Below are 14561 nucleotides of genomic sequence, written 5' to 3'. Positions count from 1 at the left end.
TCTGTATCTGCAAGACTAGGGGCTATGGCTCTTCACCCCTAACTTATTGGTGATTTTTTGCTTGAACCCAGCATGGCCAAATTCCTACATTCTCCATTGGCTGGGGAAAAAGCAGATTACTGCCTATCTATTATTCAGCACCTGCGAGCAGGTGGATTTGCCGGTGACTACAGCTCCAGTTCTCAGGGTTGCCTTCTTTGTTCCTCACTGACCTGTAATTTGTGCAATTTTGCCTTGGGCACAAATTTATTTGGCCAGTTTGTATCATTTTAGTGCCAGTCATGGGAAGATTCTGTCCCTTGATTCTTGATTATCTGATTCAACTGCTTGAGATTTCATATATGCACTTTCAAACAAAACTTCAGACTTGAAGGACTGGAAACTTTTCTTGTGTTTTAAAATGAAAGCTGCATTTCCTGGGAAACTACATGCAGCCCTGCATATGCAGCCCTGCCTGTTTTCCCTTCTCACTGTACCCATCACTCTACATAGTCTGTTACCTTTGATTGCAGGATGTAGTCATCATACCACCGTTCCCAGAAGATGAGGAAATGGAGTAGAACCCTTTCTTCCTGTTGAGCGAGTGGAACAAACAATACCTGTGACGTGTTCTCTGACAGTCTTCCATCCTCCTAGAAACCCCCCTGCCCACATCTTCACCTTCCCTCTCCACCCTGCCCTCTGGGATCCTGATGTTTTGGAAAAAAATAGATTCTGCCTTTGGGGCATTTGGACCTAACACAAATTGGACTGGCTCATGTTTTGCCCAATACACTTGTTTCTAAAGGCTTCAGCGGCTGGATTCCTTTTCATTACTTAAGGGATTACAGGGTCTGTCAACTTCATTTTGTCCTTCTAGCAGTTACTTGGACCCCAATTCTACAATGACCTTTGGCCAAATACTATTAAAGGGTTGCCCATTTCCAAAAAAAGGGGAATAGTGTTGAGCTGGAAAAGACACAGAAAGCAGCAACCAAAATGATCAAGGGGTTGGAGCACCTCTGAAAGGCTTTTAAGAATCTGGGAATTTTAAATTAAGAAACAGACACAGCCAAGGTAGAAATATGGCAAAGGCTTTTAGAATGATGACTAGAATTGAATATGTTGATCGAGACCATTTCCTTCTGTCTCCCCTAATGCTAAAAATTGGAGTTGTAGTGATGTCTACAAACTTTTAACATTATACAACGAATGCACCCTTTACTTCATTAGCTTATCTTCAATTTAAATGTCTTGTACATGCTTTCAAATGTCATATTGCTTGCGGTTTGCGTATGCACACACAGCATTCTTCATTCTTTTTTTCTTGAATTCCCCTCTGACAGCCTTCCCTTTGATTTTCCTTTCCTCCCTAATGATTCTTGTTTTTGTCTTCAGACCTGCAGTTTTCAAATATGGGTCGTGAGTTGTGAGGATCAAAATCCTCCTGATGGTGTGGAAAGGTAGAATTACAGCATTCCTTATTTTGCCCAGCAGCTGTCTTACTCCCAAGGGCTGGGCTTGCTTCCAAGAAGCAGTGGTTCAGTTTACACCTGTTGCCTCCCAGACCAAAATCACCAGTGGCTAGGCCTGAGCCAAGCCCCAGCCTGCAGTGGGCTCAGTTTGTGTCCAGACAGCATCAGCGTGAGAGGAGATGGGCAATACAGCCTACACACATATCACTTCCTGGACTTATAGGGGCCAGGTCTCAGCTACATCGTGGAACTGCAGTGGGCACCAAAGTGTATAGTAAGCTAAGAAGTGCGTCCATGTTCAAAAAGTTTGAGGATCACAACTTTAGACTGTAAGGCTGCAGGTCTTTAAGAATTCTGAACAGCATCTAACAGTCTGTAAAGAATAATAGCCAAATGGGAGCTTTCTACATACCGAGGTTCCCCTGATTACCAATTTGTGTGAAGATACAAGAGGATGTTTGTTGTCTTTGGGAGGTATTGAGGTGGCCATTGTTGTAAGCAAAATGCTGGACTGAAAGGACCCTTGAATTGCTGCAGCAGAGGTGTCCTTATTAAAAGGTGACTACCAAGTTCAGAGAGGCCATGTTTGTCAACAGTTGTTAAGTATAATAGAAGCTACAGCTTCAAGGACAGTATACCTCCAAAAATCTAATACTGGGACAGAAGAGGGCAGCTGCATACCCTTTGCAACAGGGAAGTAGAAGCAACTAACAGGAGGAGTACTCAAAAGGAGTCCATAACATGCAAAAGGTAGTTGAAAGTGAACCCGGCCAGGGAAAAACCCCACCCCAGAAAATAAAGCAACAACATCCAGACCCTAAAGCAACCACACTCACGTTCAAGGGTAACAAGCTTTATTCGAGATTTCTTTAGAACAGCTGGAAGGAATGGACAAACGAAGAGCCATCACAATTACTTGGCCCCCCCATGCCCCCACCCGCTTCTCTCTGACCCTTGCCCCTCCCACAAATTCTTCCAGTAGAGATTCCATTGAGACCAATTCAAGCTGCTCCTAAATACCAACAGATAAACACTTTTTTTTGCGCCCCTGGCAGAATCTGATGCAGCCTTTTATTATGCTTTAGATACTCAATCTCATAAAAAGGAAGGAAAGTGTGTCACTGGTTGAGAAGTTTTTGCTGTTTAGAGCAGGGCTGAGATTCTGACGGTTTCCTCTCTAGCAAGGCTAAAGCCCTCTCGTTCAGCCTGCCGCAGACAAAGAGAGATCCTGGCCATCTGGGAGAAAGAAATGGCTAGGCGAGATCAGTCGGGGCAAACTGATTTCGAGGCTTTGTTGTCACTTCCCTTTTGGGCCCTTTTCGAGGGGTTTCCCAATGTCCCTCCCGCGAAGCTTAAGGCCTGAAATGAGAAGGAGAAAACTGTTGAGTTGTGGAGTTAACTGTAAGTGGAGATGAGGAAGAGATCTTCTAGAACTGCGGTTCTTACTGAAAGAGGGGCCAATGAATGGAGTTCTGGAACCTGTTTATATTCATATGAGATTTAGCAAACAGGTTTACCATCTTTTAGTGTGAATGCCTGTACAACTGTTTTACAAAACTGAGGCTAACAGAGTAGTTTTGAGCAAATTTGAAGGAAGACACTGAACTTGAACCCAAATTCAAGTTCAGCTTTATGTAGTAGACTATTCTTGCTCTTTACATTCACAAGCCACAGTATCAGAACACAGCAAAACTGGTTAGGGATGTGCGAATCGGGTTTCCGATTTGGGTAAAACACCCAAATTGGACCTGATTCACAAAGATTTGGGATTTCCGGATTGGGCCCAGCATCCTGGGCCCGATTCAGAAACCCCAAATCTAAGCTTCCTGAAGCGATTCGTATTGCTTCAGGACATGGAGTTTTAAATGCCCCTTTCTGTGCCGCTGCGCAGTGGCAGGGAAAGAAGCATTTAAACCGCAGATCAGCTGCTTGGCAAGGAAATACAAGCAGCAGTGAAAGGGCCCTTCTGTGCTCCACCTGGGTTGTGGGGGGGGGGGTGTTTCCCTCCCGCGACCCAGATGGAGTTTAAAGGGCCCACCACAATCCCCCACCAAGCAGCTGATCTGCGCCGGCAGGGTTTGTATTCTCCCCCCCACCACTTATTTCACCTGATGGGAAGGGAAGGAGGGGGTTCCCTCCTCCCCCTCCCACCGGGTGAAATAAGCAGCCGGGAGGGGGGGTAGTTTGTTGGTGTGCTCTGAATCTTTACGGAGCACACCAAAGCGGGTCAAACAAGGGATTCCCAAAGCGGCTTGCCTTATTTTTGACCCTTTTTTCTGCTTCGGGTTTCTCGGGAAACCCAAATTTTTTTTTTGCACACCCCTAAAACTGGCACAAAATCCCTATGTTGTTAACTAGAGCATCAGTCAAGTGCCACATCTAGCAGAACTGCACAGCTACAAAGGGTCAAATTCCTGTTCAGAGTTACAGACACATGTTGCTTTGCAGCACTCCAGCTGAAATGCCTCACACCATGGCCCTTATTCTTTCATGCCTTTTGCTTAGGTGGCAATAGGTTGGAAATGAGTTACACAATTTCTCACGAGCTGCTGACTGCTTAAAGGGTCAGTAACATAATGCCACACTATTTGCAGCAGAAATAAGTATAAAATCCCATAAGTATAAAATCCCATACCTTCTGGGATTTTCTGGTCTTCATTTATCTTCCTCCACTTGCCTTGCAGGGCAAGGTGGAGGTACTATAAGAAGACATGAATGATCTCTTCCTGCATGCAGCCTGAACCACGAACAGGAGGGCATGCTACAAACTCAACTGTGCATTACAATTTTGTCCTTTTCTTTTGGAAGGTTAGCTGCTTGGGATTGCATTACTGAGGGAGAATGGTGGGGGAGGAAAGGGAAAATAACGCCCTCCCCCCACTATTTTATTCCTGAAAAAAGGCCACCCTTTGAACTACTTTTCCTGGTTGGGGACAAAGTACAGATATCAGTAAGTTTTCTCCAGCAAGAGCAAAAGCAGCTTGGGTGTGTCTCCCCCCCCCCACCATGAGAAGATAGCAGGGGAGGAAAGGTCAACGTTTCTCTCCTCCCACTCATTTCTCCTCCTTAATAAAATAGTCCAGAGTATAATATGTAACTGAGCCCTCAGCTGACTGCCTGTTTGTGCCTGATTGTCCTTTTCAAATCCTTAGGCTGCAGCATACATCAGAAACACTCACCAATGGCTCTCTCAATCTTGCCCAGCACCTGGTTGTTGGGGATTGCCCTTCCACATTCGTAGTCAGCAATGACTTGCGGCTTTTCATTGATTTTCTAAAGAGATGCAACAATTTAGCCCATCAGGTTTGGTGTAAATATACAACTCCAAGGAAGAACTAGTTCAATATATATATTTTTTAAAATCTGTGGAAGGCCAGGAGATGACTGCATAAAGCAAATGCGTGGATTATTATTGCAAGGCATCCTGAGTATTTGGAATAGGACTGCGTATGTACAGGAACATATATTAGAACAAACAGTGCATTTTCAATCCCATAGGAAGGTGGGGAGACAAAAAAAAATCAGTGTGGTATAGGCCTCATTAAAAAAATGAAGCATGTTTCTAGCCCTTAAGGCTGGCCAATTATCTATGCTCTGATTTTATTGAAGTTACATAACAATAATGCATGCTGTGTGGGGCATCACTTGAAAACAATTCAATTGATGTAGAACATCGTCACAAAATGTATATGTAATTAGAGACCCTCTCTTGCCAGGACTGAAAAAACTACACTATATTAGTTTCCAAGGCCAACTGGAAACTCTTAATGGCCGCCCCCCCCCCCCAAACCAGCAACCAGGATCTCAGAAGGACCTGAGATCACAGTTGCTGGTCTGCTTTATATTAAGCCACCCCAAAAACTGATCTTCTGAGGCCCAACTCTGTGTGCCCCCAGTTGCAGAGGTAATTTGGGCAGCCAACACAGACACAGTTCTCGCTACAGTGGCTCCTTGTCCTTTGACAGTCACTAGCTTGATGCAGTCTGAATTCAGGCATCAAATAAGGAAATCTATTTTTCCAGCTATTGATTAGTTTCCTGCTCATTGCCCTGGTTTTTAATGTTGCTATACTTGGTTTTTCTGAATTTATCCTGCAAATGCTCAACTATCAACATTTAGTACACCAAGATTTAGTGCCATGGGATTTTACTGTTTTGTATAGTTAATTTTGTTGGAACTTGGCTGTAGATTCCATTCTGCTGGTTTTATAAGATACTTTATGAGCTTTTTAGTTACATATTCCAAACAAAATTGCCTTTAATAAAGAAAGATTATGCTTGGGGCAACATCTACTAAGAACTCTGAAGCTAGAAAGGAATGGGAATGAGAATCCCACTAGTCAGCAGGCAAGGCTCCTTAACCCTTCTAAGACTAAGAGAAACAACCTCAGTTATGCAAAACAGTAAAAACAGTAAAGTATGGAAAAATATGCAAAAAGGTTTGTTTCCCTAATTTATACATGTCTCAGAATCCTGCATTGTGTACAATAGGCTGTGAATATAAGTATTGAGAACATAGCCATGCTGTTAGCTCCTGCTGTAGGATTCAATAAATACTCACATAATAATTTCCATCCAATCTTCCTATAGACCTAAGGAAGCTCACAGTCCTAAAAACTATTAGTATGCAAAATAAAGCCCATAAAGCCACAATACAAAAATCTTTATACAACAGCAACAATGAATGATTAACAAATGATATTGTAACAATATATCCATACAAGTAAGCATTAAAAAACCCACATGAAGATAGCAGCAGTAAAATAGAGTTAAAAATTAACAGCACTATAATAAGCAACTCACCCTAGACCAAAATGTTTAAAAACAATCACCTTCCAACCATCCACTGAAATGCTGCAGTGTGTGTTTGTGTGTGTGTGTGGGGGGGGGGGGGAAGGCTAGCTCAGAGCTGTAGCATATTGCAAAATTTAGGTGCTGAAAACTGGCGTAGCTACCAGCCTTAAATGCAGGTTAATTTAAGTAAGTTGCAGTCATGTTTGGAGGCTTAACTGTTTTACTTAGAAAGCTTCTATGCCACTTTTTAATATAAGCCTCTTAGGTTGCCTCCTCGCCTCAAGAATACGAAGTTTAAAAATAAAATTAAACCAACAGTAAAACTAAACAAATAGGACTAAACAGCAACATTTATTTAAAAAGTAGAAAGACATCAGAAGAGGATCTAATAACTTTAAAGGCACAAGGAAGCAGGACAGATTTTGCCTGGCACCTAAGTTGGTGCCCTGCATGCATGCCTCGGGAGAGCCCCTCTCTCTGGGAACAATGTTCCTCATTTGCAGAAGTTTGCTGAGAAACGCCTTGTAGGAAGACCCGAACTGACAGGCAGATTCCATGAGCTATGCATTTCAAAAGCCAGTTAAGAGGCTGAAGGGTAGCTAGGTTGGTTCTGCAGCTGGGGTGCTACTGCCAGCCTTGCTATCCTGAGGGTGGCTGCCAGTGCCCCATCCTTGAAGTTGCTACACAAACATGTAATGTGGCAGATGTAAAGCTGGGTGGAACATAAAATGGAAAACGCTCATGACGACGAGACTGAGGACAAGATGGCAACGTCAGATGGATCAACAGCTATTTGACTGATCGATGGGTGCGCTTAACCAGAATTTCACCATGTCATCCATCAGAAAAGCAAGTGTGCTGGGTGTCTTTTCTGAGTGGGTCCTCTTTCTAGCCTCGGCAATGCAACTTCATGGCCAGCCTTCTATCTGCTCCATTTTCACACGGGGAGGAATACTTACTGTGGCCAGATCCTTCTGGGTGAGCCCTTTGCTCTGCCTGCCCTGCTGGATCACTTTACCCACTTCAAGAGGGACCCTGTCATGATGCAGCTCCTCTGTCTCCCGGTCCAGCTTTGCCGTGTTCTTTGTAATAGAGTGCTGCTTGTTCTGGCCTGCTGCCCCTGGAGTTTGGATGAGAAACTCATTACAATTTTCAGCCTCCTGATACAAATGAAAGGTGTTGAGGAATTGTGCCACTAGGGGTGCTTGGGAGAGAGACTGAGGAATAGGCGCAACAACCAGAATAAAAATCTATCCAACAGAATGCGGAAGAACAAACTGAGCAGTGTCCCAAGTGAAACTTCAAGAGGTAGGCTTTTGTTTTGTTCCAGGCTTATTTTGCTTTAGGGGATTCCAACTATTGATACATTCCTGAGGAAGGGGGAGGAGGATGGAAAGAATTTATTTATGCAGTGCACCGCCACCGTGGTGTTCCCAAGGTGGCTGGCCATGGCTTTTTTAAAAAAGGGGGTTAAGTTTTAATCTCCAGGAATGTATAGCTTTGAACAGACCCTCCTTGTTCAGAGGAAGTATACCCTCACTTGATGCTGCGAACACTAAGAAAAGTCATCCTTGTCTAGCCTTTCTTCTTGCTGTAGCTGGCTGATCACTTTCTCTTCAACAACTAAATTTCATAGAGGGTCTCTCAAAGGGAGAAACGATCTCCAATCATATCCTCGAAGAGCCTGATGCCCAGCCTTCCGGCTCCAGATACTATCTATTCATTTATCCTCTGCGACTACTAGCTGCAGGGCTAGCTGTCACTATGGGATCAGGTTTGGTTTGGGAGGCAGTGTTCCAGCCAATTATTCATGACTTAAATTCTTACACTCACTGGCTAAAGTGTAAGTGACAACAATTTGGGATGTTCATTGCTCCTCCTCAGAAAACAGAGGGATATGGGACTGAAGTCCTGGCAATCGCTTCTGAACATCTATTTGAGCTATGTTAAGGGAAAGAGGCTTTGCGAAGAATAAGCAGACTCCCAATAGTACATCTGTAGATGGACAAGATGCTAAGGATCCTACTCAGAGTCTAGGTATAAGGAATTTTCCAAAGCAAAGTTGCATATATTACCCAAAGAAGACACTACCTAGTGGGAATCATTTAAAGAAACTTTGCCTTTTGCCTGACCCAAACTAACAGAAATACCTACATTTCTTGGAGGTCTCCACATCCTCTCCTCTTCTTTGAGCTGCTAGGACGGCCTAAAAGAAATTAAGAATTGGAGTTAATGTCCTCATTAAAAAATAAGACTCCTTTGTTGGTGTGCTGGAAGGACAATTTGTGTAAACTGAAAACATGGCTCCTTTTGTTAAGCAAACAAGCCACTACCATACAAAACATTCCACAGGAAGGCACAGAAGCAGCCCACAAAGACATCCCAATGGAAGGAGGGGGAGGGGAGAAAAGGAAAGAGCTACCTTTAGTTCAGCAATATCCTTGGAGCATCAACCCCAAGTTAGAGTTGCCCTTTAACCCGTTTCCCCCATCCCCAGAAACAGACTGAGGGTTCTGGTGTGCCATAAGTATTCTCAGTTAACAAGAAATCTAGATCTCTTTAAGCACTAAAAAAACCCAACCCAAATTATATTCGTTTTGCTGTATAAGAAGCTAGGCTTGTAAACAGCAACTTGCATGATTGCCTGGGGTGAATGAGTAAGTTTTGAGATGGCCAGGAAACTATTTGAGGCTTCCTCCTGCATACATATGCGCATGCAGGCGCACATGGGTCACAAATGACTATGATCAATTTGTGTGAGCGCACATGCCAATAAAATATAACTTTTCTGTTGGCTTATTTGCAGGGCAATAACAAACTGTTAACTCTCTCACTTAGCGCACATAGTAAAGATCAGGTCTTCAAGAATCACAGGCTGCTGGAGCACTTTAATCTGGTGATCCACCAAATCAAACACAGCCTGTCAGGTACTTGGCAAGGCCTGTGCTGGAGCAGTCCCAGGTAGGCAGTAAAAACTGCAGGCCTGCTGGTCTCCTTGTGCCTGCCATATATGGTTGATGGAGGGTGACTAGTTTTGCAGGTCATGTACAGGCCTAGGCTATAATCTAGGAATTGGAAATACTTTTCCAGTCTGTGTGCATTACCCCTTTTCTATTCTTCCTTTGTACATAGTCCAAATACCTAAAGTTCTCTTTAACTATCCTGATGATGTTTACAAAAGAAGAAAGGGAGGCATTTCTGGCCTTCCTTTGTACTACTAACTGATCAGAATAGAACTTGCCAACCTATTGTAGAGCAAAAGAGAAATCATGTTTCGGAGACGCCTACTGTGGAACACTTGTTTAATATACCATGTTGAAATTACATGTCTCAGAAGACACTATGCAGTAGTGGCTAAAGTGCTGAATTTGAATTCAGATCCTAGGCTCACTGTACAGACTTGTGTAAGATATTCTCTCCTACAAAACAGTACTGACTTCGATGAACGATCTACTGACTTGGCATCAGCTTTTCAGGATGTTAAGTAGAAGGTAGACTTTCCTACTGAGCTATACGAAATCCTTCTGAAGATGCCAGAGATTGACTCTGGGACCTTCTGCAGGCTTACACATGGGCTCTGTTAATAAAAAGCTGCTTTATACCATGTCAGACTATTGATGTATTTAGTTCAGTACTGTTTGCTTCAGCAGAGGTTCTGGAAGGGCTCAGGCAAAGAGTCTTGAGACCTCCTGCGTGAGATCTCTCACTGCTGTTGTCAGAAACTGAACTTGGGCCCTTCTGCGGGCAAAATCATGAGCTTTAGCACACAGCCACAGGCCCCTCCCCGCATTCCAAAACACAGGATTATAGGGCAGCTTTAACAAGATAACCCAATATTTGGTACCACCTTCCCAGACTGGTGGGAAACAGAACAGAACAACCAAAATGGAGCTGGAGTCCATTTAGTACTGTGTTCTGCTTCTAACATCAGTTCACCAAACAGACAACCTGAACACAACAGCTGTTTCTTAACATCTGAAGCCTCCCACTCAACACAGATGTGGTAACTAAATAGAAGTTCTATCTTCCATATGATCAAATAGAGCTATGGATGCTCAAGAGTTAAGAGGGCTAATGCTATATCAGAAGTGTAAACGAAACTGATTTAAATGTGAGAAAACACAAAACAATGGGCCAGCCTGCTCCCAGCATACCCATACAAGCTTCAGTGAAAACACTGCCAACTTGGCATCAGATGCCTTGCGCCTAAAGGGGGAGGTAAGAAGTCAGGGAAGTACCTCTGAAGGTCCTTGCACAATCTTGCATAAGGCACTGTAAACTAACTGGATCTCTTTGCATTTCCTGTAGCATCCCCATGCCAATAACTGTCTCTCCTAGATAGAACTTTACCTTTCTTTCTTCTCTTCCCCTGAACATAGATTCTTCAGCTTTTGAGTTTGATTAGCACAGAGAGGAAAACCAGAGAAGGAAGGAAAGCAAACAAAAGATCCCAATCCTTTACAATCCTTTGTGACACGGAAGCAAGCGACACAAGAAGGGGGGTGGGGGAAGAATCCAGTTTCTAAAGGCTGGATACAGAACATAATGATTTTTTTAAAATACCTATATTGCCTTGCCTTTCTTTTTTGTACTACTTTTTCCTCTCTTTTTTGTACTACTTTGTAGGGTGAAAATAGTTAACTTTTCTCCACCAGCCTCTTTTCTTGAATTAGCCACTTCTGATAAGATTTCTCTTTGTGCTCTAACTGTGGGCTGGAAGTTCTACCATCCCTGTTATTAGGCTGCATATTTGGGTATCCAAAATACGGACAAAGTATGGAGACTCCTCTCTCCCCAAGACATATTCTGAACAAACAGACAGTTTAGAATAATGAGTGCTAAGCAGTTCTAAGCACTTATTCTATTCTTCATTATCTTATAGCAGGTCTGAGCTCACTTCTAGAACATTCCACAAATCTAAACAAACTACAGAAACAAAATAATGGCATGCACTTATGGGTAAGAAACCACTATACAGATGGATAGGTTGGCACTATAACCCTGCAGTGTCTGTCTATTAAGCAAGGAGTGACTTCCCCAGGGTCATCGCGTAAACTGGGGAGGGGGGAGAAACTTGAAGCTGGACCTACCCAGTAATAAGCAGACACTCAGACCACTCCGTCATCTTATAGACAGCAATATGGGCCATTAGGGGGTCACAAGGGGAGGAGGCCTAATTTGGGGCACTGGTTGGCCACCAAGGAGACTAATCGGGGTTGGAGAGATGGGGAGTGGGAGCTATCGGTGGGCGGGGCCAAGGGAGATGCCGGGCCAGAATATGACCATGGGGTGGGGGCGTGGTAACTTCGGTGGGCGGGGCAACTTTGACAGTTTGGCTCACTTAACAGGCGCAATGGTCACTGGAGAGGGGGAGGGGCAAGGATACCCCTCGTCGGATTCTAAAGGGGGGGGGATGCTGAGAGAAGCTTGTGACCCCACCCGAATAAGGGGCGAGCCTCGCATGTGCGTACGTTCTCCCCTCCCTTACCTGCTTGGACTTGGCTTGGGCCGCGCTAGGGCCCTTCTTGCGTAGAACCGTCACCGTGTCCCAGTCACTCTCTGCCATGGCTTCCCGTTCCTGTTCAGCCTCCGCAATAGGCCGTCCCCCTCATTCCCTTCTTCTCTTCATAGGGCGGGGCAGAGAGCTGACTGGGAGCGCGCCGATTCGTTCTGCCGCACGCTACTCACACTCAGTACCTCATTATGATTGGTTAGAGGAGATAAAGATTCCTTCCCTTTCACAACTCTCCATCCTCTCTGACGTCATAAGGCAGCCTCTCCACCTCAGCCCCTCAGCTTTTGCCTCTGATAGGTCACAGTGAACTGCCGATCAAATCTTTCCTCCCTTTTTTTAATTGGCAGAGATGGTAACGTCAGAAAACACCTCGCCTATTTAGCAAGGCTAGTGGGACAAATAAACATGTTTTGATAGGCTAAATGCCAAGCCAATCACAAGCCTGTTATGTGATTGGCTAATACAGGGACATAGTGATGGGGCTGATTTGGGATTGTTTTTAATAGCGCAATCAAGACCAAGCATTGCTTCAGGCTAGAGTGAACTAATTTTGTGTGTTTGCACACGTTATCGCTGGCTGAAAGGAAGACAGGGAAAATGTGAATGACCAGTTTTTTTTAAAAAAATATAATGTATAAATTATGTTTTATATAAAAAAATCTACTTTCAAAACGCTTGTATCCTTAAAAAATAAAGTGTGATAATTGCTAGAGCGGTTTTTGTTACCCTGTCTATAAAAGAAGGAGGTTCTTGTAGATGAATTAGGTTATAATTATGCTTAAGATCTCAACTCATGCTTGTTTCTGGTTCTAAAGTTTGAAATGTTCAGCCTGAATTAGTGTTCTGGCTTCTGGGTAACTTGAAAGTTCACATTCTGTATATAACATTTTAATAATCAGACGTTATTTAAGTTCCGTGTGAATGATTTTGTTTGCTGTCTTGCTTGTTTCATACTATGTGTCCTTGTTTGCCTTGCCTTGCCTGGTTTGCAGCCAATAAAATATAGATTAAAGTTGTATCTGAAGGATGAAATGCTTTAACCTAAAAAGCACTTTCAGATCTGGTTATTTTAATTATGTTATATATTATTTGTTTTATGTTCTCTGTGATTAATTGTGACAGCTTTTGACCAAATGCAATAACTGGCATTATCATGCTTAAATAAAGGGATAGGGTCTGTAGACTTTACTACTGCGTACTGTCTGTTGCTGTAAGTATGATCTTAATAGACAATTTCTGCATTGTTTAACGTCATGTTTAATTGTTTATTTGTTGTGTATAAGATTTCTGCTGATATGCTGATGTCTTCAAATTGTCTTACACTACATAATCCACCTTAAGTCTCAGTGAGAAAGGCATAAAAATAACATAAATAAATTTTTGGAAATAAAGTTTTTCTGTGCTGACGCTGAAAAGAATGTAGTAGTACTAATTTCTGGCCGATAGATGGCAGTGTATTCTTAGTGATAATCTCAGTTATAAAGTGGTGATGTGGATCAGGGACACAACAGGGGATATTTAAACTTCAGTCCTGCCTGCCCTTTGATTTTCAGTTATGAAAACATAAAATGCTTATATCTCAGATATATAACCCAGAGAAAAAAAACAGACCATCCAACATCCAAAACCAATGTCATGACCAACAAGTCTGTATTAGATTCCTGCTAATTTTAAAGCTTTGCAAATTTGCACTTGTATACCCTAATACATGTTTGTTGAAAGATCTTTGAGGTTGACTGCATTGCCTCACACTGTGTAATCTGCCTTGCACTTCAGTGAGAAAAGTGGTCTATAAATAACATAAATAAATAATAAATAAAGAGCAGTGGCTTAAAAACAGATCTCCTACATCAATCTGCTCTAAGTATTTCCTGCAACAAGGAAGTTTTCATTAAGGGATCTCTTAAATTGGAATGATTTGAGATTGTGCAAGGTTAATACCATTGCAGTAAATGTCCTGGCCCTTGTATGAACCAGTTTTAAAACAATCCTACTCTCGGTACCGGTAGGTTATATGGAGGTTTAGATAGAGAAAAGTATCACCAACAACAACACCACCTCATCTTTGACTCCCAGTTTTACTTGGCAAAGAGCCCTATGTGATGTCAAAACTTGTATTCTATCCTTATCTCAGCATATTCCAGTGAAATGGTGAGTGAGTGACTGTGAGGCCCAGTAGACAGCTGCCTCCAGCAACTTGTGGCTTGTGGCTTGGTAGTAGTGATACACTTTGTATGCAGAATGGGATCAGTAATTTGCAAACATAATAGGCTCTTGGGGGGGTGGGATTCTTTGTCCTTGACAGCTGTTTCCAAATCTACTATGTCACTGAAACTGATCTGAAACCAGCCTGATTCTCCCCCACTTCCCATGCTCCCCCCCAGACTGGCTTTCATTTACACTTTCTGTTCACTTTAGTAAAGTTAGGAGCAGATTCCATTCACTTGGAATGGCTGATAGTTCTTTACTCGAGGTAAGGGATGCTGTGCATTTCTCTCTCAAGGATTTGAGGGTAAAGATTACTTAGGGGTGGTTGCTGGTCTTAGCCAGGAGGTCTACCTCAAAGTGTGCTCTCTTAAGCTTTAAGGCATTTTTACACAAATACTATTCACATGCAAGCGTGAATCATGTTCAGGGAGATGTGTTTGGTGAATTGGACTAGGATCTGGGAGATCCGGGTTTGAATTCCCACTGTGCTGTAGAAACATGCTGGATTGACCATGGGAGTCACTATTCTTGCAGCCTAATCTACCCCATGAGGTTGTTGTGATGATAAAAATGGAGGTGAAGAGAATGATG

At 43.1% G+C, this 14561-nt stretch overlaps 2 protein-coding genes across 2 annotated transcripts in view; one reads left to right on the top strand and one right to left on the bottom strand.

Moving 5' to 3' along the window:
* Window positions 1-1160, top strand: part of MAMDC4 (MAM domain containing 4) — a 41464-nt gene extending 40304 nt beyond the window's left edge. The window contains exon 29 of the mRNA XM_054997182.1: window positions 513-1160. Within this exon, the coding sequence (XP_054853157.1) occupies window positions 513-560 (48 nt within the window). The 3' untranslated portion in view covers window positions 561-1160. The remainder of the gene's footprint in view (window positions 1-512) is intronic.
* Window positions 1161-2291: 1131 nt separating this feature from the next.
* Window positions 2292-11882, bottom strand: EDF1 (endothelial differentiation related factor 1). The gene is made up of 5 exons (XM_054998444.1): window positions 11736-11882; window positions 8402-8453; window positions 7207-7367; window positions 4634-4727; window positions 2292-2813 (listed from the first exon to the last, which is right to left on the bottom strand). Exons 1-5 carry the CDS (start codon window positions 11811-11813, stop codon window positions 2752-2754), a joined length of 447 nt encoding a protein of 148 aa, XP_054854419.1. The 5' UTR covers window positions 11814-11882; the 3' UTR covers window positions 2292-2751.
* Window positions 11883-14561: the final 2679 nt, after the last annotated feature.

This window comes from Eublepharis macularius, chromosome 14 (assembly GCF_028583425.1).
Source record: "Eublepharis macularius isolate TG4126 chromosome 14, MPM_Emac_v1.0, whole genome shotgun sequence".
NCBI classification, from domain to species: domain Eukaryota; kingdom Metazoa; phylum Chordata; class Lepidosauria; order Squamata; family Eublepharidae; genus Eublepharis; species Eublepharis macularius.
The sequence above is the reverse complement of the archived record's forward strand: the minus strand, read 5'-3'. Positions and strand labels throughout refer to the sequence as shown.